Here is a 26,763-nt window from a genome sequence, read left to right on the forward strand (position 1 = left end):
AAGAAGACCACACACAGAAATAACCATAGTCCTTATGGCTCCATCTGCAAAAAAAAAAAAAAAAAAAAAAAAAAAAGGTAAAACAGAATAGATTCTGATGCCAAAGTAGAGTCATAAGGAGGTAGTAACCAATAATATCAAGTGTTTCAAGAAAGTCAAAGAGAGTAGTACTGAGAAAGAGCCCTAAGATCTAGGAACCAAGAGATCCTGGTAATCTTTCAAATACTAGTTTCAGTAGAATGGCAGAAGTGGAGACAGGAGAACAAAGTTAAGGATTGAGTGAATGAGAATAAATTACATATTTGAAAATTTGGGCTGGACATGGTGGGTCATGCCTGTAATCTCAGCATTTTGGGAGGCCAAGGCAGGATGATCACTTGAGGCCAGGAGTTCAAGACCAGCCTGGGCAACACACTAAGAAAAAAAAAAAAAAATTAGGTTTTGAAGGGAAGGAGAGGATAGAAACTCCAGAGTATAAATTAGGTTCCAGGACAATGACACCAATTTTACACTCACACAGTAAGTTTTTAAAATTAAGTGCTAAATTTACACTTCTTTTTTTTTTTTTTTTTGAGACAGAGTCTCGCTCTGTCACCCAGGCTGGAGTGCAGTGGCTGGATCTCAGCTCACTGCAAGCTCCGCCTCCAGGGTTTACGCCATTCTCCTGACTCAGCCTCCCGAGTAGCTGGGACTGCAGGCGCCCGTCACCTCGCCCGGCTAGTTTTTTGTATTTTTTAGTAGAGACAGGGTTTCACCGTGTTAGCCAGGATGGTCTCGATCTCCTGACCTCATGATCCACCCGTCTCGGCCTCCCAAAGTGCTGGGATTACAGGCTTGAGCCACCGCGCCCGGCCTAAATTTACACTTCTATTGCTTACCTGGCAAAGATGAATTCATACAACTCCAAATTTCAACCTAAAAGTGTAACCAACAAAAGGCTTTTATGTAGATAACCAGTTCCTAAATATGACAATTAATTTCTACAGAAATTATGTACAGCTATTTTGATTATGGCTATGTCTATATAGTCAAAGTTCTAGAACTATATGTACATCAATCAGCTATTCGGGGGGAACAAAGCTGAGATACAGAAATATTCCTTGTTCTTTTCTCATCTGAGAGCATTAAGGATGAGTCTAGTTACTCAGGATACTTATTAGAATCACTGTTTCCAAGCATATAGACAAAACTGAAGACTAAAGGGAATGTGTCAATCAGAACTATTTAATCATCAACTTATTTTCCCTTTCACATAATACAAGCCACCATATCTAAAGAGGCTCTTGCAAACAAGCTCACACTTTCTTGGTCTGGCATATGAGCATCCCAAACACTGAGGATAGCCCAAGTATTAGAGACATTTTAAGTTACCTGATTCAGACAGGTAAGCAATATATCTATAGTATGTCAGAAAATTGAAAGATAATAAATCATATATTTTCCCTTACCCCAAATTCAACTTTCCAAAATCAAAATAAATATTTAGTTATTATATTTTCATAAAATTAGTCAAAGTATAATAATAAATAAAATTCTAAATTCCAGATTTTTTTTTTTTTTTTTTTTTTTGAGATGGAGTCTTACTCTGCCGCCCAGGCTGGAGTGCAGTGACACTGCAATGACACTATCTTGGCTCACTGCAACCTCCGCCTCCTGGGTTCAAGCAATTCTCCTGCCTCAGCCTCCGGAGTAGCTGGGACTACAGGCGTGTTCCACCATGTCTGGCTTATTTTTGTATTTTTAGTAGAGACGGAGTTTCACCATGCTGGCCAGGCTGGTCTCGATCTCCTGACCTCAGGTGATCCACCCGCCTCAGCCTCCCAAAGTGCTGGGATTACAGGCGTGAACCACTGCGCCCGACCCCAGATAAAATACTATAATGAAATTTAAAGACATGAACACATTTATATTTAAGATTGTTTTTGGATCTATATCATAGGATAATAAAAGATGAAAAACAATATTCTATCTAGCAATTTACATGAAGATTTTTTTTGAAGTACTTAAGTTAAACCTAACATTTTGACCACAAATTCCAATCACATTAAGAAATTTGCTAACTCTGAAAGTAATTCATTGGATAGTTTCATTTAGACAGAAGCTTCTACAGTTAAGTTACAATAAGACTTACCATTGTCTCTGGGCAATAATCTGGGGCTCGCTGCAACAGATGTTTTAGTCGGGATTCACTTTTTGAGGAGAAAATCTATTTGGAAAAAAAAAAAAAAAAGGTTTTGTGGCATTTTTCTATAAGAAATAAGAAGAGGTAAAACTTATTATCCTCTAGATTTATCAGTTGTCTAAAATATTTTCCAACTTCCTTTTTATTTATTTTATTTATTTTTTTAAGACAGAGTCCCATTCTATTGCCCAGGCTGGGGTGCAGTGGTGTGATCTCAGCTCACTGAAACCTCCACTTCACAGGCTGAAGCGATTCTCCAGCCTCAGCCTCCCAAGTAGCTGGGACCTCGGGCATGAGCCACCAACGCCTGGCTAATTTCTGTATTTTTTTGTAGAGACAGGGTTTCACCATGTTGCCTGGGCTGGTCTCGAACTCCTGAGCTCAAAGCGATCCGCCTGCCTCAGCCTCCCAAAGTGCTGGGACCATACGCATGAGCCACCATGCCCGGCTCCTTTTGTAAGTGGAAAACCTTTAGAATGATCTAAGTTAGGTAACATTTCTTAAAAAGTGTTGATTAGTTTCGCAAATAAGCAAGAAAAGTCCAAATACAGCAAGTCGAGACCCTTTTCTATTGACCAAAAAAAGTGGAGAAACCCAGGCTACCAACCTGTTTAGAGGCTGGGGGTTAGAGAGTGAGACAAGGAAGTAAAAAAAGATAAGTTTATTCTAAACTCTTCTGTAAATTGCTTTTAGTCAACTGATAACAATGAAAAACAGACTGTCATCAAACCCATGATACTGGTGAAGATAAACTTTGTAAACAGCATTATGGCACATAAGTTCTCCATAAAATGCTGTAAGATAGAAACAAATTTTTTTTTTTTTTAATTGATGCTGATGAGCTGACAAAGGTTCACTCACCAAGCTAAATGGCTCACTTCCAAACAGGATGTTATGCAATTACAATATGGTGTTTCAGTAAATAATAAATCATTACACATATCAGACAGACCTTCATGATTACCTGCAAATAGCTGAGACGGTAAAATCCATGAATGCTATGGACAATGAAAAAGGATTTATCTCCAGTTAGCTTATTTATTAGCAATTTTCCTCCAAAACTACCAACTACATTTAAGAAGTGAAAAGAGATAGAATATCACTATTTTGCAACCCCTAGTGAATTAATGCATTTAGACAATTATCACAAAGACTGTTAGCATCACAAAAAGAGACATTTTGGGGGGAAGACTTAAACAAAACTAAGCCTCTGGATCTGTCTCCTAAGGTAGCTGTTAGCCACGTGTGGGTATTTAAACTTAAATCAAGTAAAATTAAATAAAATTAAAAATTAAAGTTCCTCAGTATCTTTAAGCACATTTCAAGTGTTCACCTGGCACATGTGGCTAGTGGCTACCATATAGGTCTAGAATATTTTCATCATTGTAGAAAGAGCCATTGGATAGCTCTGCTCTAAATCTAACTGCGGAAACACAGAGGAAAGAGGAAAACGTTAAATGACACCGGGGGATGTGAGTAGCAAAGTTTGGACTATGGGAAACTCTATAGGACAAATGACCAAATTAATTCATCAAATACATTGCAAGGAGAAACCTACAGTTCAAAAGATATTTAAAAAACATATAACCAACTTCAATATATATATATCACTTGAATTCTGATCCAAACTAAAAAACTTTATAAAATAATTAAGAAATCTGAATAACTAGATTTTTGAATATTACCTTTTCAAAGAAGTAAAAACAGTATTGTGGTTATCTCTTTTTTAAATGACTTATCATTTGTAGCTCCAAACGGAAAATTTATGTATCAAATAATATGACAATTGAGATTTTGCTGCTACATAAATTTGCCTCAATATAGTGGGGAAAGTAAAAAGAGAGAATTAAATGAAACACAACTGGTCATGACTTAATAATGTTGAAGCTGAATATGGGGGTTTATTACACTTTTCTCTCTACCTTTGTATATACTTAAAGTTTTCTATTATAAAAAGATAAAAGGAAGAGTGAAAGAAAAGAAAAATCGATTGAAAAAGACAAAAATGAAAGATAAAGAATGAAAAAGAGAAAGAGGAAGAAAAAATGAAAGATATGGCATTGGTAGCAGACTAGGAAAAAGCACAGGGAAGGCTACGCTCTCTCACTCGTACCTTCTTTCTGCAATTCCATCTCCCCTCAACAACAACAACAACAACAACAACAAAGCGCAAAAAAACTACAAGCACTTGAAACAGGTTAGAACAATGAAAGAATATGGAACTGAGAGTTGGAAATATACTCTGAATACCGTTGGGCAAACTACTTGGCCTCACAGTAGGTAGTTATATCCTGGTGGCTAAGGGTATGGCTTTGTAATCAGACACATTTGAGTCTGAGTCCCTGTTCCTTAAGTTATTGGCTAGGGCCTTGGTAAGTTATTTAAGTCTTCTATATTTCAATTTCTTTACTTATAATATACAAATAATGACAATACCTCTTTCAAGGGCTGGGTGTAAGAATTAAATGAAATAATGCATGTAAACAGATATAGTAAAGGGCATGACACTTAGGGAAAAGTGTAAAATAAAATTTAGGTCACAGTTTCTGGTTTCCTGAATAGCTAATAAGTAAAATTTAAAAGTTAGATAATTTATTGGGTCCCTTCTGTCTCTAAAATTATGATTCTATAAAGTCAAATGAATTAAACTGATAAACATATACTTATTAGGAATACATTTAGCTTAAAGAAACCAGCACGTACTATGTAAACTTTCAGATAATAAGGTAGACTTGAATATAAAGTAACTTTTTGTGCTAAACAACTAGTAATCACACTTAAAAAGAAAGACAAATCCTTATTCAGAATACATACTAGAATACATACTATAATTATACAAATCATCTCCGAGCAAAAAATTTAATAACCAAACTTGTATGCCACTCAAGGCAGAAGTTATCAGATCCTAGGGTTTACAATCTTGAATTTTGAGAAGTTTTTTACCCATACTTATCTCCTTTCTCTGTCATAACTCATTTTTCCTTTGTCTTCAAACAAGTAAAAATGTTTCATCTTGAAACAAATCATTACTTCCTGCACTTACTGACTTTAACAGCTTTTTCCTTTCATTGTATCCATTTCTTCACCAATCAACTCAAAAATATTAACTAATCAGTTTGCATGAGCAGGGACATGAGTACAACATAGGCAAATAAGACATGATCCCTATATTCAAGGAATTCATAATATATACAGGTAAGACATATGCAAAAACTGAATGTATTTTTGTAAGTCTGAAAAATTACATAACTATAAATATTTTTATTAAAAAATGTTTAATGATTACAGTGTGACTTTTAGCTCCGCTGCTCCATTCGATCTAGAAATATTTATTGAGAGTTTTGAGTGTTAGATACTGTTCTAACTGTTCTAAGCACCAAGTAATTCATCATAAACAAAGCAAACAAAAATCCCTGCTGCAGGGAGATGTTTTTAGAATCTCCACTAACTGGCTTTTTAAAAAACAAACAAACAAACAAAAACTAAGGGTCTTTCCTCAGATCTCAAACTCCTTGACTTTTCTTTGGCATCTGACACTTGTTGACAGTTTCACTGTAAACCATCACATGTATTTTGCTGAATATTATAAGCCACCAGCCCTGACTTCTTATCTAAATTCAAATTCCAAAAGTTTTAATTCCAAATCCCTATCTTCACATAGTGGTTTTCTTTTTTTTTTCTTTTTTTTTTTTTTTTGAGACGAAGTCTCGCTCTGTCACCCAGGCTGGAGTGCAGTGGCCGGATCTCAGCTCACTGCAAGCTCCGCCCTCCCGGGTTCACGCCATTCTCCTGCCTCAGCCTCCCGAGTAGCTGGGACTACAGGCGCCCGCCACCTCGCCCAGCTAGTTTTTTGTATTTTTTAGTAGAGACGGGGTTTCACCATGTTAGCCAGGATGGTCTCGATCTCCTGACCTCGTGATCCGCCCGTTTCGGCCTCCCAAAGTGCTGGGATTACAGGCTTGAGCCACCGCGCCCGGCCCACATAGTGGTTTTCATGATAATTCAACAGATCACCTTCTCCTCAAACCAAATCTTTTCCCTAACCTCCTAGAGTCATCAAGAATGCCGTGTACTCAGTTCAAAATCAAAATGTCATGAAGACTCCATCCTGTCTGCATTCCCTACTGGTTGAAGAAATAATGATTCCTCACTCACAGCATTTCCTTCTCTTTGAAGTGAGCTCTATGAGTTTTAACAGCCCTGGTCTCTCTCCACACCCCTGATAACACTTCTCCCATGATCAGGATGGTTGACTCAGCTGACCACTGAATTTGATAGGAGAAAGTAAACATATGTAACACAGCCCTTACCTCTCCTCTCTGGGAGTAAGTATAATTCTGTCACTTAGTGTGTGCCTAGAGATAAAAGTCACATTCGACATCTGTGTAACTAGTAATAAAAGTAATATTTTTGGATCTATCTCCCTTATTTCTCAATTAGTTACAAACTTGGTTGGGGAAGAATGTTCTTTATTAGGGTGATTATAGTATTCAATTAATTTGCTAAGTTATAGAATTTCTAATATTCCAGATTTTAAGAAATTAGACCTTGCCTGCTGCTGGTGCCTCATTACAAGATACCTCCTAAAAATCATTCACCCTATAGAACATCAGTAGAAAAAGCAAGAAACAAAGTGAAAAGTCAGGTAAGCCATGTTTCCCAAAGTAGCAGAGCTACTTTAAAAGCTTCCTTATGATATCATCAAGGGGCCATTTTTGCTTTAAAAAGCTATTCTTCTGGCAGTAAATGTGCAGCAAACTTAATTTGCAACAGTGATTTGACATGTCACTGAATTCTCTAGTAGCCATTTAGATGAACTGAATCAGTGTCATGTCTTATAAGCAGACCATATCTTGCAAAATCTTTCTACGTCTACATTATTATTGCTTATGAGAAGTTATAGTCCCAGTTAAGTAGTTCTCTCAGTTTTAAAAATAATAAGATCCAGGTTATTACTTGAAGACTCCTCTAAAAGATGATTGAGACTATTATTTCTGGAGTGCTAAGGCTAGACATACATGACCAAGACTGAAAGAAAGGTAGGACTTTATGAATGGGTAGTGCTTCAGTGGAACTTTCATAAACAGGTTCAACCAGAAAAATTCAAACCTACAGACAACTTTTAAGAATAGTACAATGAATACCTACATGGTCTTCATCAAGATGCACCCATCCTTAACACTGTGCAACATTTGCTTTAATTCTCTCTATATATACACAAATTATTATTACACAGTATTATTTTGAAGGACTATGTTAGAATTTGTTATAGACATTATGTTCATTCATTTCTAAATCCTAGCATGTATCTCCTAAGAACAAGGACACCATCATACCCAACCACAATATAATCACCAAATTCAGAACCACAGTATTGGTATAATACTATTATTTAATATCCAATCTATATTCATATTTTACCAATTTATCCTGATAATGTCCTTTATAGCAATTTTCTTTCATTCCAGGATCCAATCCAGGATCGCATATTGCATTTTGTTGTCACATCTCTTTAGTTTCCTTTAATCTGTAACAGCTTCTTAGCCTTTATTATTTTTTAGCATTTTATTTTATTTTATTTTGCATTTTCTTTTTATTATGCTTTAAGTTCTAGGGTACATGTGCACAATGTGTAGGTTTGTTACATATGTATACATGTGTCATGTTGGTGTGCTGCACCCATTAACTAGTCATTCTTTGTTTTTGTAACACTGACATTTTTAAAGAGTACACATTGATGTTTTGAGGAATATTCCTCAAACTGGGTCTGCCCAATTATTTCTTCATAATTCAAATTACACATTTTTGGCAGGAATTCTATAATATTTTCCTTCTCAGTGTATCACGTCAGGAGACAGTTACTTTGCCCCATTATTGGTGATGTGAACCCTGGACAATTAATTAAGGTACTATACAACAGACTTCTCCAAAAACAATTATACTTAATAAATAGTTGTATAACTAGTAGCCTCTATAATTTTATTTATTTATTTTTATTTTTTTAGAGACAGGGGTCTTGCTATGTTGTCCTGGCTGGTCCTGAACCCCTGGCCTTAAGCAATCTTCCCACCCTGGTCTCCCAAAGTGCTGGGATTACAGGCATGAACCACTGTGTCTGGTTGCCTCTGTAATTATTATGCAATCTTACCTGTTCACATACATCACGGCACATTTGGTTATCCTTTGAATGATTACAACACAATGCACCTAGGGAGAAAAAAATAAACATCAAATGTTCCACTGTTAAACAAGATGACTAAGCTAATTCAGATGGTTACACAAACCATTTATTCGGTAGATTATTATTATCATTACTCATTTTAACTCAACAAACCTTTACTGAGCACCTATTACAAGTAAAGGACAGTGTTAGGTTTGAGGACATGGTCCCTGTCCTCAAGAAGCTTGCAGTCTAACAGGGGAGACTGTCATGTAATAATAATAGCTACTATTTAGTGTGTGCTTTCTATGTCCCAGAATTTGAGTAAGTTTGTTGTATGCATTTTCTTTCTTTTTTTTTTTTTTTGAGATGGAGTCTTGCTCTGTTGCCCAGGCTGGAGTGCAGTAGCGCGATCTTGGCTCACTGCAAGCTCTGCCTCCCGGATTCACGCCATTCTCCTGCCTCAGCCTTCCAAGTAGCTGGGACTATAGGCACCCACCACCACGCCCGGCTGATTTTTTGTATTTTTAGTAGAGACACGGTTTGACCGTGTTAGCCAGGATGGTCTCGATCTCCTGACCTTGTGATCCACCTGCCTCAGCCTCCCAAAGTGCTGGAATCACACGCGTGAGCTACCGCGCCCAGCTATTTTTTCTTATCTAATCCTTACAATTACCATATGGACTAGAGCTATTATTAAACCAATAATAAAAAGTCAACTGATAAAAAGATAGTGAATTTTGTTTTGAGCATGTGAATCTGAGGTTCCTATAGAATATCCTGGTGGAAATTCCAGTAAAGTCAGAAATTCAGGCCTGGAATTCAGGTAAAGCCAAGCCTAAAGATCCAAATTTGGAACTCATCAACATAAAGGAGTATATGGAAATGAATGCTATTGTCTAGGGAGAGTTTCTAGTGAGAAGAGAATATAGCACCAGATTCTAAAGAAGAGCAACATCTGAGATATGGCAAGAAAGGAAAGAGACTGAGATGGAAGAGTCAGAAAGATAGGTTAACCATGAGAGTGGCATCAGAGGAGAAGGAATAGTGTCATGCACCACAAGAGTCAAGTTAGACGGAAGAATGAAAAAAGGAAATGGGTTTACTAATTAGCTTTACAGGCACTTTCTATGGAACTGGTAGAAGTGAATGATATTAAGGTGTAAACCACAGGTGAGGAAGTACAGACATCAAAAATAGAGTCATAAGAAGTCTAGCGGCGATGGGAAGGAAAAAGAGTAGTAATTATACAAAGATGCAAGGTTACAAGTTTTCCCCCTTTTTCAGAGTGGAAAAGACTTTACCTTCTTTACAGACAGAAAAGAGCAGTAGAGAGCTAATGTTCCTCTGACAGAACAAGTCTCAAGAGGACTCCAAAGGGGATAAAACCAAGTGTATATGAGAAGGCACTATCCCTGGAAAGAAACAGGGAATATTTCTTCTTCCAAGATATTTATTAACTTAAAAAATTTTATGAGCAACTTAAGTACTAGGCATTGATCATTCATTGAAAAAAAACATAAGTCTCTGGCCTCTTGAAGATTACATTAAAGAGCAGATATTAAACTATATATGTATCCACACACACACACATATATGGAGACAGAGAGAGAGAATATGAATGTGAAATGGTGGTAAATGTTATGGTAATAATAAAGCCGGTTAAAGAGTAAGGAGGATGTGTGTGTGGGAGTGAGTGGGTATTTTATAGGGCAGGCTAGGAAGGCTTCACTGAAAAGATGTCACTCAAGCAGATACCTTAAAGTAAGGGAACAAGCCACAATGAATTTTCCAAAAGGCGGAAACAGCAAGTGCAAAGTTTCTGGTGTGTTCAAAGAAGAGCAAAGAGTGTGGCTAGAAAAGAATGACTGAACGGTAGAGTAGGACATAATGCAATGAGAGAGGGGGACCAGATCATACAGGTCTCTATAGGCCATCGTTAAGAACTTTGGCTTTTACTCTGAGAAGGATGGAAAACCACTAACGGGTTCTGAGCAGTATGTCATAATCAGAATAACATTTTAAAAAGACCACTCTGGTTCCTGTGTTAAAAATATAATACATAGGACTAAGGGAGGAAACACTAATAAGCTATTGCAGTAGTCTTGATAAGAGACTGTAGTGTCTTCAACGAGGGTGGAAGCAGTGGAGATGGTATTAAGTAGTCCGAATCTGGATATATTATGACTATAAAGCTGACAGGATATGCTAATGGATTGGAAGTGAAACATGGAAGAAAAAGAATTAAGAACGACTCTAAGGTTTTTGGTCCAAGAAAGTGGGAAAACACAAATATCTAGAAATACCATTAACTGAAATGGAAAAGACTAAGGGAGGAGATCTCAGAGAGACAGAGAGATGATTAGAAATTCAGTTTTAGATATAATTTTGAGACGCCTATTATATATCTAAAAGAATATACTGAGTAGGGAGTTGAATATATGAGTTCGAGAAGACTCCAAACTGGAGATGGGAATTTGGGAGTCACACTATGTAGATGATATTTAAAGCCACGATGGCATCTAGGAGCGACGGGATCTGAGAACTGAGCACTGCATTCCATCCTTCAGAGACAGGTGACAGTGATCAATGTATGTGAAGATAATTAAGAGAAAGAATGGTATCCAAAAAGCCAAATAAAATGTTTCAAGAAGATGTTAACCATGTTAGACACTGCTATCAAGTAAAGAGGATTTCAAACTGATCACAGTATTTGGCAATGTGAAAGATACTGATGATGACCTTAAATAAGTGTCATCAATGTGAAATAAAGGGCAAAAGCCTGACTGAAGTGAGTTCAAGAGAGAATTCAAGAAAAGAAAATACAGACAATTCTTTTGAGGAATTCTACTTTTGAGCAGTTGTAGAACGTTGTATAATCAATAATCTGACTGGCCTTTCTCCCTGGTTCCTGGGAGGGAGACTCTAAATCATCGGAATTTCCTGAGTAATAGGAGTGCCTCTGTCATGCTAATAAGGTGACCCACGGTCTCACCTATCAAGCTTGCCCAAACGGTGGCCCATGTAGCCCAGGCCCAGCTTTGAATGTGGTTCAACACAAATTGGTAAACTTTCTTAAAACTTTTTTTTTTTTTGCAGCTCATTAGCTATCATTAGTGTTAGTGTGTTTTATGTGTGGCACAAGACAATTCTTCCAACGTGGCTCAGGGAAGCCAAAAGATTAGACACCCCTGACCTAAATAAATAGTTTCAGGATGGCTGGCAACACTAGAAAGAACAGCCATGTGTTTAAAGAGCTGGTGGGGCTTTTAGCCACATGGTATCAATCTGACCTCCCAACTTCCAGGGATTGAAGGGGGACTGCAGATTGATCTCAACCATATGACCAATAATTCAATCAAGTATGCCTATGTAATGAAACCCCTATCAAAACTCTGGACATAGAAGCTCAGTGGAGCTTTTCTGGTTGAACACATTGATGTACTGGGAAGATGATGCATCTGATTCCACAAGAGGACACAGAAGCTCTGCATTCCCTCCTAGATTTTACCCTATGATGCTCTTTATTTGGCTGGTCCTCCTGAATCGTACCCTTTATATTAAAACCATTATTTAAAGTATAGTGCTTCCCAGGGTTCTGTGAGTTGGTCTAGCAAATTATTGAACCTGAGGGGGTCATGGGAACCCTGGATTTATAGCCAGTTGGTCAAAAGTGTGGGTGGCCTGGGGACCCTTGAACTGAAACTAGTGTCTGGAGTAAGGGCAATCTTGTTGGGGGCCATGCCCTTTAACTTGAGGGATAGATGCTGATTCTGGGTGGCAGAACTGAATTATATTATATTATATCCAGTTGGAAGTAAAACAGAATATAGAGAAACGAGGTGGTTCCTAGAAGGGTATGTGGATTTTAAAAAGAGGCATTGTGTTTAGGAATAGGGATACAATAGTGAACAAAAGTTATGCTCTCTAACTTCACCCAGGTTACCATTTGGTAGTAGGACAAAATCTAGACAAGAGTAAAGAATTCAAGGACACCGATAAATTAACAGGGAAATTGACAGCATCTCATTTTCTCAGTGAAATAGTGATTAGATCTGAAAATAAATAGGGCTGAGATAAGGTTGGGGGCTTGGGTTGAAATTATAGAGATCTGAAACAGTCACTTTGGAAAACAGAGAAAGGAAACAACTATAAATATGTTTCTCAAACCTGTGTTCAAAACAACACTGCTTCATCAACTTAGAGAAAGAAATGTCAAATTAGAGAAAAGGAAAAAGGTTGCCAAGCAGCATTATGGCTCCAGAGGAATTAATAAATTGGCTATAGTGATAATCATCAGAGGCATGTAACTATTGTAGAGCGCAGAAGACTGAAAAGAGGATAGAGTTGGAATGGTCAGCAGCTGTCTAGAATTGGCAAGTCAAAAGACACAGGAGGGAAAAATACTACATTTCAGGCAGGTAGATCTGGTACAATGGTTTAAAACACCCGTTTTTATATTTATATATATTTAACCTGTGTGTCTGTGGTGTGTATGCAACATAATCCTCTCTTCAAATGAAATCTATACAACTTCAGTACACATATTAGATAAAAGTAATTGGTATTGAGGAGAAATGAATGAATAAACAAATGAATAAAAGAAGTCCTCTTCAGATCTTACCAACCAGGTTTCTAAGTTTGAAATTGGAAATCATTTTTCCATAAAACAATGACAGGGTCTAGGATGTTACTGCCATATTACTATAGTTTAGTTTCATAAAAGACTGTTGTGGGGCTGGCTTTTTTTTTTTTTTTTTTTTTTTTTGAGACTGGCTTTCTAACACTATTTCTATGTCAAAACGTGTCTTGAAGTTCTTAACATTTGGTTTACAAAATTCTGAAGAACACATAAAAATTTCACTACATTTCAGAAGGAAAAAAATGTAACTTGATTGCAGTAAGTTTGTAGTTACTTTCTATGAAGGGCTAACACAAAGGAGGACTGAAGCACTCATGAGGGTTTGTTTTCTTTTCTTTTTTTTTTGAGAGTCTCGTGCTGTCACCCAGGCTGGAGTGGTGCCATCTTGGCTCACTACAACCTCCACCTTCAAGTGATTCTTGTGCCTCAGCCTCCCAAGTATTAATCGCTGGGATTACAGGAGTGTACCACCGTGCCTGGCTAACTGTTGTATTTTTAGTAGAGATGGGGTTTTGCCATGTTGTCTGGGCTGGTCTTGAACTTCCGGCCTCAAGTGATCCGCCCGCCTTGGCCTCCCAAAGTGCTGGGATTACAGGCATGAGCCGCCACACCTGGCCGAAGCTTTCTTATAACAACTCCTCTGCAATGCCACACCAAACTACATCCATCTCCTAAGACTCTGCTATGTCTCTACCCTCATTAGATTGGGAGGATAGTCAGGAAAAAAGGCTCTCCTGAGTGACACTGATGCGCTCTTTCGAAGAGCTCTAGAAGTTCGCACTTTCTACTAGTAGCCTCTAACACAAAGGTCATATGAGGGCAGAAAATCCTGCTGGTGGTAAGCAAAGATAATTCAGGATAACATATGGTCCCAATAAACAGAAAAAGGCTCAGCAAAAAGTAAACAATCAGGCAGAGAGGAGTCTGATTTGGGCCTAGGGATTTTTGAAAAACAGTTTCTCAGAGCAAAGGTCTATTTAGAACAGAAACACAAAATGTGTTATAATTAAAACGCAACTAGCAGTTTTTTTTATAGCAGAGGTTTTACTAAAATATAACTATAAAAGCCTTTTTTCCTATTTAATGGTGAAGGTCAAATTTATAGGGGAGTATCCCTCAAAGTTAAGTTTTTAAAACAATTCTTTTTTTCATTTAAAAAACCTCAAAAATTTGGAAAACAAGAAGAAAAAGAAAAATTATATTTCCACTGTCCTGCCACAACATCTGTTGACATTTTGGCATATATTCCTTCTAGTCTTTCCAAAAGACTTTTTGATACTTCTGACAAAATGCGATGAAAGGGGGCAGCCTAAAGTCTTCTGGTAGTAACTCCTCTCCCTCTCCCAACCAAACGTTCTTCTATAACAGCGTATGTCTTCCCTTGAGAGGATTGCCACTCTCCACGAACAGGACAGGGGACCTCTGCCCCATCACATTTTCTACACTCTCTTCTTACCCTTAGCCATTATTGTATCAGCACACATTTTTCTTTCTTTGAAATAGTAAAAGCTTATTAGAATATTTAACATTGCATATTTTTCAAGAAATAAATGTCTACAAATAGGCATCCATTCATATGATTTTGTTATGAATGGGAGAAGAATTCAAATGCAATTAATGTGAAAATTAAGGGTCTATCTTTTTCAGAGCAACTAAAAGGGATTAATTGGGTCATTCAACATTACAGTACAAAAAAACAAAACAAAACAAAACTCTGCCAGGCCTAATGCGTTCTATAAGAGAAGATAATGAGTTCTAGATATATTCTGGGTTTATAATTTGATCCTAATATATTCTTCAAGAATAATAGTTTAAAACTCTGCTTATTCTCGTAAAGTGGAATTGAACAGATAAAGATGGAACAGTTCAAAATAAAATGTGACACTGCTATGATGAAAATAAAAAACACAGTGTTATCCTCATTAAAGACATCAGTATGAGTGTCGTATCTTGCATTCTTATTCCAAAAGTCTGTGATTATAAAATTAATAAAAATTAAAAATTGATTACTAAAGGCCACATTTTTTGGGCTTAAAAAGGTATTAGTGTAGCCTGAAAATAAGCAAGCAGAATTATCCAATAATTAGAAACATCAAGTTTCAGCTGCTGGTTTTGGCCATGTGTATACTAAAGACAGGCAAGTAAGCAGGAAGCACATGCTCCAGCCACATGCAGAAAAACGCAGCTTCTAAAGCCAACTAGCTTTAAAAAAACAAATATACACCCTAATCCAAAACTAAGAAACATCCATAGAATTATAAGATTTTTGAAGTTAAAAGGGATTTTGCCACAGATGTCTCACAAAAGCTATAATTCAGTTGGCTAATGAAAAGCCATTCGTGTTTCCTTAAAAAAAAAAAAAAAAAAAGAGATTCCCTCTAACGTCTTCCTAAAGAACAACTAAAACAGTGTGTATGTGTATAAATATATATACACACACATATACATACATAGATGTGTGTGCGTGCACATGCATTGTGTATTACACACTTCAGGAGAAAAAACTAAATCTGAGTTGATACTGGAAAAAGGTCATTCTGAATTTTAAAAATTAATTTAAAAATCTTTTTTAATGTAAAATCTTATTTTTAATCAAATATTTATTTTCAAAACAACTTGGAAAACGACAATCACTTAAAAAACATTTAAATGAGAACTGCAACTTTAACTTATAAATACATTCATGCAATTGTCACATTTAACCCTTTAAAAATATACATGTGGGTATATCTGCATGTCAGATATACTGCATGACAGATAAAGTATACAGTCAGCCGAGGAAGAGCCAAATAGTGAGAGGATTACCCACATACCCACCACCTCGATTCAACATTGCTAACTTCTTGTCATACTGCCGTATCTATCTGTATGTATGTATGGATAAATACATATTTTGTTTTTTTCCCGAATCATTTGCAAGTTACAGATATCCTTCTCCACTGCTTGCCTCATATTGCACTGCTGCATCAGCCAATTATATTAAGTCAATTGTAGTACCAATATGACTGCCAGATTACTTTTTTTAACAGACCTTTCATGACATCACTTTTCTAATCAAGGGCCTACAATGGCTTCCTGCTATTCCAATTCTAAAATTTCAAAGTCTTTCTCTAGACTTCCCTTCCCTAAACTTCTATTACTTTTAGCAAAGAAAATCTACACTTACCTAGAACACAGTCCTCTGACTGAAATGCTTGATGCCCACTTCCTGCTGACTCCAAACATATTGCAAGGCTTAACTACCGTCTTAATTCTTAGTAAGCCTTTCTTCTCCAACAACTCTAGGCCTTGTTGATGTTTTTTGTTATTTAAGGCCCTACTATTCTAGTGAGAGTTGGAAACTTTAACACTTAACTCTTCTCTAATCATTTCATGTGGGTTCTCTTGGTATCCCCAGATTGACTGTAAGCTTCTTGGTACAATTAGCACAGTGCTCAGCTCAAAAATTAGATTCATTGATTAATAAGGAATAATGGAAGTCCCAGCCAGAGCAAATAGACAAGAGAAAGAAATCAAGGGCATCCAAATTGGTAAAGAGGAAGTCAAGCTGTTGCTGTTTGTTGACTATATGTTCGTATACCTAGAAAACCCTAAAGACTCATCCAAAAAGCTCCTAGATCTGATAAATGAATTCAATAGTTTCAGGATACAAAATCAAGGTATAAAATCAGTAGCATTGCTATACACCAACAGTGACCACTCTGAGAATCAAATCAAGAACTCAACCTCTTTTATAATAGCTGCAAAAAATAAAACAAAATACTTAGGAATATACCTAACCAAGGAGGTGAAAGACTTCTACAAGGAAAACTACAAAACACTGCTGAAAGAAATCACAGACAACACAAACAAATGGAAACATATCCCATGCTCATGGATGGGTAGAATCAATATTCTCAAAATGACCATACTGCCACAAGCAATAGACAAATTCAATGCAATTCCCATCAAAATACCATCATCATTCTTCACAGAACTAGAAAAAACAATTCTAGTTCCTAAAATTTCAATTTCAATCCTAAAATTCATATGGAAGCTTTGAATTATACTATAAGGCTGTAGTCACCAAAACAGTATGGTACTGGTATAAAAATAGGCACACAAGAACAGAATACAGAACCCAGAAATAAACCCAAATACTTACAGCCAACTGATCTTTGATAAAACAAACAAAAACGTAAAGTGGGGAAAGGGCATCCTACTCAACAAATAGTGCTGGGATAATTGGCAAACTCTATATAGAAGAATGAAACTGGATTCTCGTCTCTCACCTCATACAAAAATCAACTCAAGACTGATCAAAGACTTAATTCTAAGACATGAAACCATAAAAATTCTAGAAGATAACATCGGCAAAACCCATCTAGACATTGAATTAGGTAAAGACTTTATGACGGAGAACCCTAAAGCAAAAGCAACAAAATCAAAGATAAATACATGGGACTTAATTAAACTAAAAAGCTTCTGCACAGCAAAAGAAATAATCAGCAGAATAAACAGACAACCCACAAACTGGGAGAAAATCTTTGCAAACTATGCATCTGACAAAGGACTAACATCCAGAATCTACAAGGAACTCAGACAAATCAGCAAGAAAAAAACAATCCATTAAAAAGTGGGCTAAGGATATGAATAGGCAGTCTCAAAAGAAGATATACAAATGGCCAACAAACATGAAAAAATGCTCAACATCACTAATTACCAAGGAAATGCAAATCAAAACCTTACTCCTGCAAGAATGGTCATAATTAAAAATTAAAAAATAACAGATGTTGGAGTGGATGTGGTGAAAAGGGAACACTTTTACATTGCTGGTAGGAATGTAAACCAGTACCAACCACTATGGAAAACAGTAGGGAGATTCCTTAAAGAACTAAAAATAGGCCGGGCGCGGTGGCTCAAGCCTGTAATCCCAGCACTTTGGGAGGCCCAGACGGGTGGATCACTAGGTCAGGAGATCGAGACCATCCTGGCTAACATGGTGAAACCCCGTCTCTACTAAAAAATACAAAAAACTAGCCGGGCGAGGTGGCGGGCGCCTGTAGTCCCAGCTACTCAGGAGGCTGAGACAGGAGAATGGTCCGAACCCGGGAGGCGGAGCTTGCAGTGAGCTGAGATCCGGCCACTACACTCCAGCCTGGGCGACAGAGCGAGACTCCGTCTCAAAAAAAAAAAAAAAAAAAAAGAACTAAAAATAGATCTACCATTTGACCCAGCAATCCCACTACTAGCTATTTATCCAGAGGAAAAGAAGTCATATGAAAAAGACACTTGCACATTCATGCTTATAGCAGCACAATTAGCAACTGCAAAAATATGGAACCAGCCCAAATGCCCACAGATCAACAAGTGGATAAAGAAAATGTGGTACATGTGTGTAGCAGCACAATTAGCAACTGCAAAAATATGGAATCAGCCCAAATGCCCATTGGATAAAGAAAATGTAGTATATGTGTGTACACACACACACACACATGCACACACACAGAGACACACACCATGGAATACTACTCAGCCATAAAAACGAATGAAATAATGGCATTTGCAGCAACCTGTATGGAGTTGGAGACCATTATTCTAAGTGAAGTAACCCACGAATGAAAAACCAAACATTGTATGTTCTTACTTATAAATGGCAGCTAAGCTATGCGGACACAAAGGCATAAGAACAATAAAATAGACTTTGGGGACTCGGTGGCGGCAGGGAAAGAGTGAGTGGGGGGTGAGGGATAAGACTACACACTGGGTACATTTAGTGATGGGTGCACCAAAATCTCAGAAATCACCACTAAAGAACTTATTCATGTAACCAAACAACACCTGTTCCCCTAAAACCTATTTTTAAAAAGTAGTAATATCCTGTAGTTATACAATGCCTTTTTAACAGGAAAAAAGTACAAAAAATTTTCTCTTACTATATTAATACTACTTCAGTACCATATTTCATATGGTAACTCACCTATAATTTAGAAAACATCATATGATTTTTAAATCAAAAGATAAATTGGACTAAATCATACACTCAGGTAAGAGGCAGGCAGCCAGTTGGTGGTGGGCTCTGCAGCTACAAGGTCAAGAAGAAGAGCTGGGGCTGGGAAGCTGACATTTTATGAGAGTGTGGAAACCATGTGCAAAAAAAAAAAAAAAAAAAAAAAAAAGGAAGCTGATTGAGGGAGAGAGGAAACTGGAAGAGATGCACAGAGAGAAGCTATGTGAGATACAGACTGTCTCTAAAAAAACACATAGGAAGTCTAATTTCCTCTCAGTCTTGGTTCCTGTCAACTTTCTAGTTCCTGTAGCAGTCCCTGAGGTAGAGATGTGCTGAATTTCCTACCCTTGGCTTTCCATGTGATTTCCTGTTAAATGCTATATACCCAGCTCCCTAACCTTGACTTATTTGGGGTTTTGTTCCTTAGAGTCAAAAGAGCCGTAACCTAGACATTCATCATTATGAAACAACTAAAGCAAATGACTCTTCTGAAGTCCTCTTCCCAGACGCTAACAGTCAGTACTCTTAGATAATTCTCTTCCCCACTCTGCGGCAGGGCTCCCATCTCTAAACAAAGGATCTAAAAGTGTAGCTCTCAATTATCTCATGGTCAGAACACATCTCTTAATACTCCACTTACAGTATTGTTCGAGTTATCTATGTGCTTTACAGCATCCATCATACTATGTGCTATATACCTGATGAAACCACATGCCTTTTCCTCAAATATATTCTTCAGATTTAGGATATAAATAGGTATGTACTAATATAACCACATATTAGCAATGTAGGTATTATACATTTTGGGGTGATATTTCCTGTCTGAATTTCCCACTAAACTTAAGCCCTTATTTTTGCTTACCACTTTATACCTCTTCCTATCACAGTGTCTGTCAGTATTAATAACTTAATAAATATTTGCTGAATGGATTACTCACAGGTATAGAACTTGGCTTAATAAGCAATGGACCTAGTGTAATTATTACTAATATTCACCCTAAACGTACAAAATAGAACTTTTTATTCTCTCCTTTCCTTACCTTCAGACCCTCCTCCAAAATGCTTTTCCTCCATCTTCCCTACTTCAGTAAATGGCATCAACTTTTATTAAATTACGACAAAGAAAACCTATGAGTAATCCTTAATTCCTTCTTCCCTCACTTCCCACATCCAATCCATCAGCAATATATTTTAAATATCCCCTCTCCTCCACTCTACTCTTGAGTCAACCCTTAACTCCTGCTTGAACTAGTGCAATGGCCTTCCAGACATCCTGCTTATACTCTTACTCACTACGATAATTTTTTTTCATTCAGCAGCAAGAGTGACCTAAAATAGAAATAAAATCATACCAGTTTTACTTAAAACTCTATTGGTTTCTATCTGTGCACAGAATAAAATCCATAATCCTTATGCAGTTTTTTGCAAGGCTCCGCACCATCTAGCCCTAGCACACTCTGTTGGTCACTATATTCCAACCATATAACCTTCTGTTCCTTATGCCTTAAGGCTTCTGCACTTCCTGGACCTCACCCCTGTCTTTCATAAGAATGTCCACCACCTTCTCAGCCTTCAGATCTCAGTTCTAAACTTCACCTTCTCAAAGAGGCAGCTCTTACAAACTCTTTTGAAGTTCTTTTACATAAAGAACTACTCCCACTCCAGTCACACAATTCTCTGTTAGCCATTTGGGTTTAGTTCCTTCATAGCATCCTTATCATACCTAGAAATCATTTTGTTATGTATTTATCTATTTATGGTCTATCACCTCTCTCCTAGAATGTAAGCTCCTTGGAGCAGCAGCTCTGCACCTGGAACAGTGCCTGACACATAATAAGTACTCATATAGTAGTCTTTGGATAAACAAACCTCATAGTATCTCTTTTGTTCTTTTAAAGACCACATTTATAATATGTAAAAATAAACTCCTTGACCTCTTCCCCCTTTCTTCTGTAAGTGGCACAGGGTGAAAAGTATGATTAATGAAAGATTGCTTAAATTTATGGATGCCAGACAGAAACTTTTAGCTGCATACCAGAATAAACTGTCATGTCTGGTCTATCACCAATTCTAGCTCTTTCTACAGTGTGGGCCAAGATACTTCTTTGGTAGGAGAATTTATTTCTTACTACTTTGCTCCAGATAGGCGTTTGCTTTTTCTAACTTAAAATTCATTACATTCTTCTTCTGGATTCTAGGCTTGCTATTACACAATTCCTTAAATGTCAATTTACTGAAACCTGGCCCTTAAGGTTATATCCTTCCCTCTTTTGTACTATTACAAAGCAACTTACATAAAAATAGAGCCATTATCAGGTGCCATGACACACAATGCTGATACTGCAGGATAGGGTCCCTTCTCATCCTCCAAAGAGAAAATCATTTCACTTTCACACTTTCCATCCCCCAGGAGCAGGAATAATCAAGGTAGATAAGATTTGCAAAGCTGTATAGTAGAGAGGGTCAATAACCTGCAAAGCCTTATACCACGGGAGCCAGAAGTACCCAGTCTTGGATGTGGTTAAGGAGAGGGGTAGGAAGACTGAGCAGGAATACAAGCAAAGCCTTCACTGAAATAAAATTTTATATTCTGTTCTTAATTCTGTTTAGGATTGAAAAGCATTTTCTATGCTTTCTACAATTCACAGTGGAAACCTCTGTCCATTATATTACTCAATGTCCTTTATGTAAGGAACCAGGCAATATATGCTTCCTAGAATTTAGTATAAGGAACATGTCTCACTTGTAGATCAAACTTGGAATCTTTTTTTTCTTTTTATCAAACAATGCAAACTATATGTTGTCATGAACTTACTTAGAAGGGCCTTTAGAAATCAACTAACCCACTGTTTTCTGAAGTGTGCTTTAGGTGTTATGAAGAAAAAAAGAATTTTATGAGCAAACAAGTTTCTTTCTGTAACAACTTTATTGAGATAAAATTTGTATACCATGAAATTAACCCTTTTAATGTGTACAATTCAGTTGTTTTTAGTATATTCACAGAGTTGTGTAGCTATCACCACTATCTAATTTTAGAACATTTTCATTATTCCCAAAAGAAACTTCATACTCATTAGCAATTACTGCCATTCCCCTGGCAAAAAAGTTTCTTGTTTTGTTTGTTTGTTTGTTTGTTTTACCATAGGAATCCTTGGACCCTTTATTGTGAATCTAATGTGTTTTGTGAATTTATAAGACAGGGTACCATGTGCAGTATTTCCCAAACATACTTAATAGCTAACATTTCAGTGCTTACTATGCTAAATGCTGGACATGTATTAACTCGATTAATTCTCATAACAAAATCTGTGAGGTACCATTTATAATAATGTGGCTATTTGAGCACAAAGAGATTAAAGCTAAGTAATTTGCTCAATGTCCTTAACCACTCCACTGTACTACCTCCTGCAGAACTGGCTGGTTGTGGGAGGAGAATGGACAACTAGTATTTCATAATTTTGTAAGTGTTTCAGTTCAATCTCTTTTAACTTAACAGAGAGAAAAATGGGGCCCAGAAAAGTAATCTGATTTAGCCAAGAATACACAGCATTTTCTCTTTTTTTCTTTGGGATAGTTTACAGCTAAATTTGAAGCCCAGCTATAGTTAACACCCTTGTTGGAAGTGACTTTGTTTTTTTTTTTTGTTTTTTTTTTTGAGACAGGGTCTCACTCCCGAGGCTGGAGGGCAGTGGCATATCACTGCAGCCTCAACTTCCCAGGGCTCAAGCCATCCTCCCATCTCAGCCTCGCGGGTAGCTGGAACGACAGGCATAGACCACGACGCCCGGCTAATTTTTGTATTTTCAGTAGAAACGGAACGGGGTTTCACTATGTTAAGCAGGCTGGTCTCGAACTCCTGGGCTCAAGGGATCCGCCCGCCTCCACCTCCCAAAGTGCTGGGATTACAGGCGTGAGCCGCCGCGCCCGGCTGACTTTGCTTTTTTTTTTTTTTTCTTTTCTTTTCAGGTGTCTCTCCCTGTAAGCAATGCACTTCACCACTTTTGCATGCACACATCCTAGCCATCTTTTAATGTCTAGTACAGCTAGGGGGAATCACTCCACTTTCCACTCATCCTAGGTGGATGTCCTCTCTCTCCCTCCGTGCCCTCATACATGGCCCTTCATTTCCTCCAGACATTTCTGCCTTGAATTCGAGTTACTTCAAGCTCCTGCTGTACCCCATCTCCTACCCAGAGAGCTTTTGGAGGGAAGGAGACGGGGTACACTCAAAAGGCCAGCAAGTGGAAAGCAATCAATAGGCACCTAACAGTTTCCTATCCATCCTTGGTTTAATTCTTGTAGAGCAAGAATTCCTCTCCTCAAGCCTGCCAGCCCCCGGGGGGCAGGGTTTACTGATTCTTAATGTCTCCTGCCCGAATCCAGTCCTGTCTGAGAGACAGGACACCGACCAGGCGGGCCGTGGGGACCGTCAGTGCTCACCGCCAGCAAGGTCGTTCTGAACCAAGTGCGGGTCAAGCAACAAGTAGCAATAACTAACTGGGGCCGCGGTAGGGCGGCTGCGTATCCAAAATCCCATCCAAACCTCGCGACGATCCTGGGAAGGGGCGTCGCACCCTTTTCTGACAAGCACCAGAGGCAAGCGAAGGGTTCAGTGCCGAATAGGGGGCCCGTGTCGGTGGGTGACAGACCAAGGCCTCGAACCCTGGTCACCGCTCAGAAGATCTTGGGGCGGAGAGAGTTCCTCACTCGCCCCGCCTCGGCACCCGCCTCTGGAGCGCTGAGACCTCAGGTCCCGGGGTCACCGGACGTAGGCCAGATCTGGGGGTCGCGCGCACCCCCGCCCCCTGCCCCGCGCCATCTTGGAGCGCTGAGGCGGCCGCTCCCGACAGCTTCGAACCGTTGCTCCGGAGGTTACTCACCCGCACTGCCCGGGGCCAGGCCCCCTGCCACCTCTGCGACCCCCGCCACGGCCAGCAGAAGGAGCAGCGCGCCTCGCAGAGAGACCCGGACGGTCGCCATGTCCGGGCCGGGCGGGTCCAGAGCCGCGGGATGCTCGGACCCAGCTTGGCCGCAGCCGCCGCCGCCGCCGCCGCCGCTCGCGCGAGGCCCCGCCCCCAGCGCCCCAGTCCTTTGGTGATTGGCTGCGACGCGCTCAAGCCCCGCCCCCTGTCTCACAGTGTTTCCAAAACCTCCTGGGGGCGGGAACGTGCCCCTTACCCAGGCTCTTTGTTATGGCCCAGCTGTGTGTCGGCTTTTGCCCGGAGTCCACCAGCCCACGTTCTCCCAGAGTGAAGTCAGAGGATGTCAGAGCTGGGAGAGTCCTTAGAAAGCCTCCGCCAGCTCCTGAGGTTTGGGGCCACTGAGGCTGAGAGAGGAGACTGACAAGATGACACTGCAAGTTCACCTGAGAACGAGGGCTTAGTCCAAGGCCGAACCGAAGGGGCTTCTCTCCTTCACGTACACTCAGTAATACTCGCAATATTCTTTCTGCCGAGACGCTGCCTCGCACCCAAAGAAGGCGTGTCACCCGGGATCCTTCGGCCTCCTGCAGACTCGGCCCCCTGACAAGGGTTCACCACTAAAGCTCTTTGGCACATATAGCCTCAATGTGTCTTTGATGTACTTTAAAAATTATGTATTTATTTATTTAGACAAGAGTCGCTCTGTCACCCAGGCTGGGGTGCAGTGGCGCGATCTCAGCTCACTGCAACCTCCACCTCCCAGGCTCAAGCGATCCTCCCACCTCAGCCTCCTGAATAGCTGGCACCACAGGCGCAGGCCACCAAGCCTGGCTAATTTTTATATTTTTTTTTGCAGAAAAGGGGTTTCACCATATTTCTCAAGCTGATCTCGAACTCCTCGCCTCAAGCAACCCCCCCGCCTCCTCCTCCCAAAGTACTGGGATTGCAGGCGTGAGCTACTGCGCCTGGCCTTCATGTTACTATTAAGCACCTATTCCTGCTAGGAAAAGAGGATAGGAGAACGCTTGTATATCTAGATGTGGAGAGCCTTGAATATCCGGCTGAGAAGTATAGACTGTCCAAGAGACAAATTAGAAGTGGGTCCCACCCCACCCATCAGCCCAGCAGCTACTGTGAAGAATGTGTAAGATGACTCACTGGCTAGCAAAACTAATTCATTGTCTCTCTCTTTTTTTTCTCTGTGTGTTCCTGAATTAAACCCTTTTTCCTCCTTTTTTGAAAAAGCATAACCACGGTTTTAAATTCTCATGAACACACCTTGGGCTAAATTACTTAAAACACTTTTAAAAATTCCTTAATAGTATTAAATATCCAGTCATTATTTATATTTTTCTTATTGTCTCATGATTTCTTTTTACAATTTTTCAAGTTCTAAACAAAATCCATATATTAAAGTTGGGTTTTATGTCTTTGGGCTCTTACATTTATTCTCTCTTTTGAGTTTACAAAAGGAAAACATGAATATGTTAAAATATCTCTAAAACATCTGCTCTGATGACTCTCTTGCTTCCGCGTATAAGGTAAACTGAGGCACAATAAAATTTTAAAGTTTATTTCAGCACACGGTGATTCATGAATTGAGAAGTTGCAAACCAGAAGTGGTTCTGGGGCTCAGCTCTGTTGAAGAGGCAGATTTTTACAGAGTGAATGGGAAAGTAATAAAAAGAAAATATTTGATTGGTTACAGTTATAAAGTTGCCTTATTTGGTCTATCCCATTAAAAAGCCTCTAGTTATACAAGTTTGTGGACTACTTCTGATTGGTTGAGCTTGTTCTGTTTTTCTTTAATATATGCATTTACAAGATATAGCTCAGATTAACTCAAGTAAGTTTAAGGTCACTTATGAGGACTAAATTGACTATCTGCTCAGGAATTCTGCAGACTTGGTCTTCATTTTAATTTATTTTAACAAGTCCCCTCTGAGAGTAATAGTACTACTATTGACACAGTCACTGGGCCAAAGAGTCATGATGCTATCATTATTAACAGTTGCGGCTGGGCACAGTTGCTCATGCCTGTAATTCTAGCACTTTGGGAGGCTGAGGTGGGAGGATAACTTGAGCCCAGGAGTTTGAGACCAGCCCAGGCAACATTGTCAGACCCCCATCTCAATTAAAAGAAAAAAAAAATAAGTAAATAGTTACATTGAGATGTAGAATCGCATGTAGGCTCTAGCAGTTGGGGTAAGTTCTTCAAGTTGTCTAATCCTGATGGCAATCATTTGATGTGTGGCTGCTGGAAAGCATTAAAACTCTTGAGAGGGGCTGGGCACAGTGGCTCACGCCTGTAATCCCAGCACTTTGGAAGGCCAAGGCGGGTGGATCATGAGGTCAGGAGTTCAAGACTAGCCTGGCCAATGTGGTGAAACCCCATCTCTACTAAAAATACAAAAATTAGCCAGCTGTAGTGGCTCGCACCTATAATCCCAGCTACTCAGGAGGCTGAGGCAGGAGAATCACTTGAACCTGAGAGGCGGAGGTTGCAGTGAGCCAAGATCGTGTCATTGCACTGCAGCCTGGGTGACAGAGCGAGACTCCATCTCAAAAAAAAAACAAAAAAAAGTAGACTTTATTTTTTAGAGCAGTTTTAAGTTGACAGCAAAACTGAGTGGAAAGTACAGAGGGTAGACAGTCCCTGCCCCCACATATGTATAACCTCCTCCCACTGTCAGCATCCTGCACCAGAATGGTACATTTATTACAACTGATGAGCCCACATTGACACATCATCAACCGAAGTCCATAGTTTACATTAGGATTCACCCTTGGTGTTGTACATTCTGTGGGTTTCGACAAAGGTATAAAAACATGTATCTACTCTTATTCTTTTTTACTTTTTAAGATGTA

The 26,763-nt window shown here is 38.9% G+C and overlaps 1 protein-coding gene and 1 long non-coding RNA gene across 22 annotated transcripts in view; one reads left to right on the forward strand and one right to left on the reverse strand.

The window, feature by feature from the left end:
- LOC144334635 (uncharacterized) overlaps positions 1 to 6,832 on the forward strand; it is a 65,774-nt gene extending 58,942 nt beyond the window's left edge. Inside the window, exon 5 of the long non-coding RNA XR_013404734.1 lies at positions 6,713 to 6,832. This is a non-coding gene — a long non-coding RNA (uncharacterized LOC144334635). The remainder of the gene's footprint in view (positions 1 to 6,712) is intronic.
- Positions 1 to 24,000, reverse strand: part of RECK (reversion inducing cysteine rich protein with kazal motifs) — a 92,074-nt gene extending 68,074 nt beyond the window's left edge. For 10 of the 21 annotated variants that reach the window (XR_013404700.1, XR_013404701.1, XM_015117456.3 and 7 more), the window contains exons 1-4: positions 23,854 to 24,000; positions 8,331 to 8,389; positions 2,132 to 2,206; positions 879 to 915 (exon numbers count right to left, since the gene is read on the reverse strand). Coding sequence is in view for 8 of the 21 variants with exons in the window: in XM_015117456.3 (XP_014972942.2) it covers positions 879 to 915; positions 2,132 to 2,206; positions 8,331 to 8,389; positions 23,854 to 23,953 (271 nt within the window). In the remaining 13 variants the exon portion in view is untranslated. Of the gene's footprint in view, positions 1 to 878; positions 916 to 2,108; positions 2,207 to 3,134; positions 3,181 to 8,330; positions 8,390 to 23,853 lie in introns of all 21 variants that reach the window. The other 11 variants (XR_013404702.1, XM_077965745.1, XM_077965740.1 and 8 more) reach the window with 5 other exon arrangements.
- Positions 24,001 to 26,763: the final 2,763 nt, after the last annotated feature.

The sequence above is a fragment of the Macaca mulatta genome, chromosome 15 (genome assembly GCF_049350105.2).
Source record: "Macaca mulatta isolate MMU2019108-1 chromosome 15, T2T-MMU8v2.0, whole genome shotgun sequence".
Lineage (NCBI taxonomy): Eukaryota > Metazoa > Chordata > Mammalia > Primates > Cercopithecidae > Macaca > Macaca mulatta.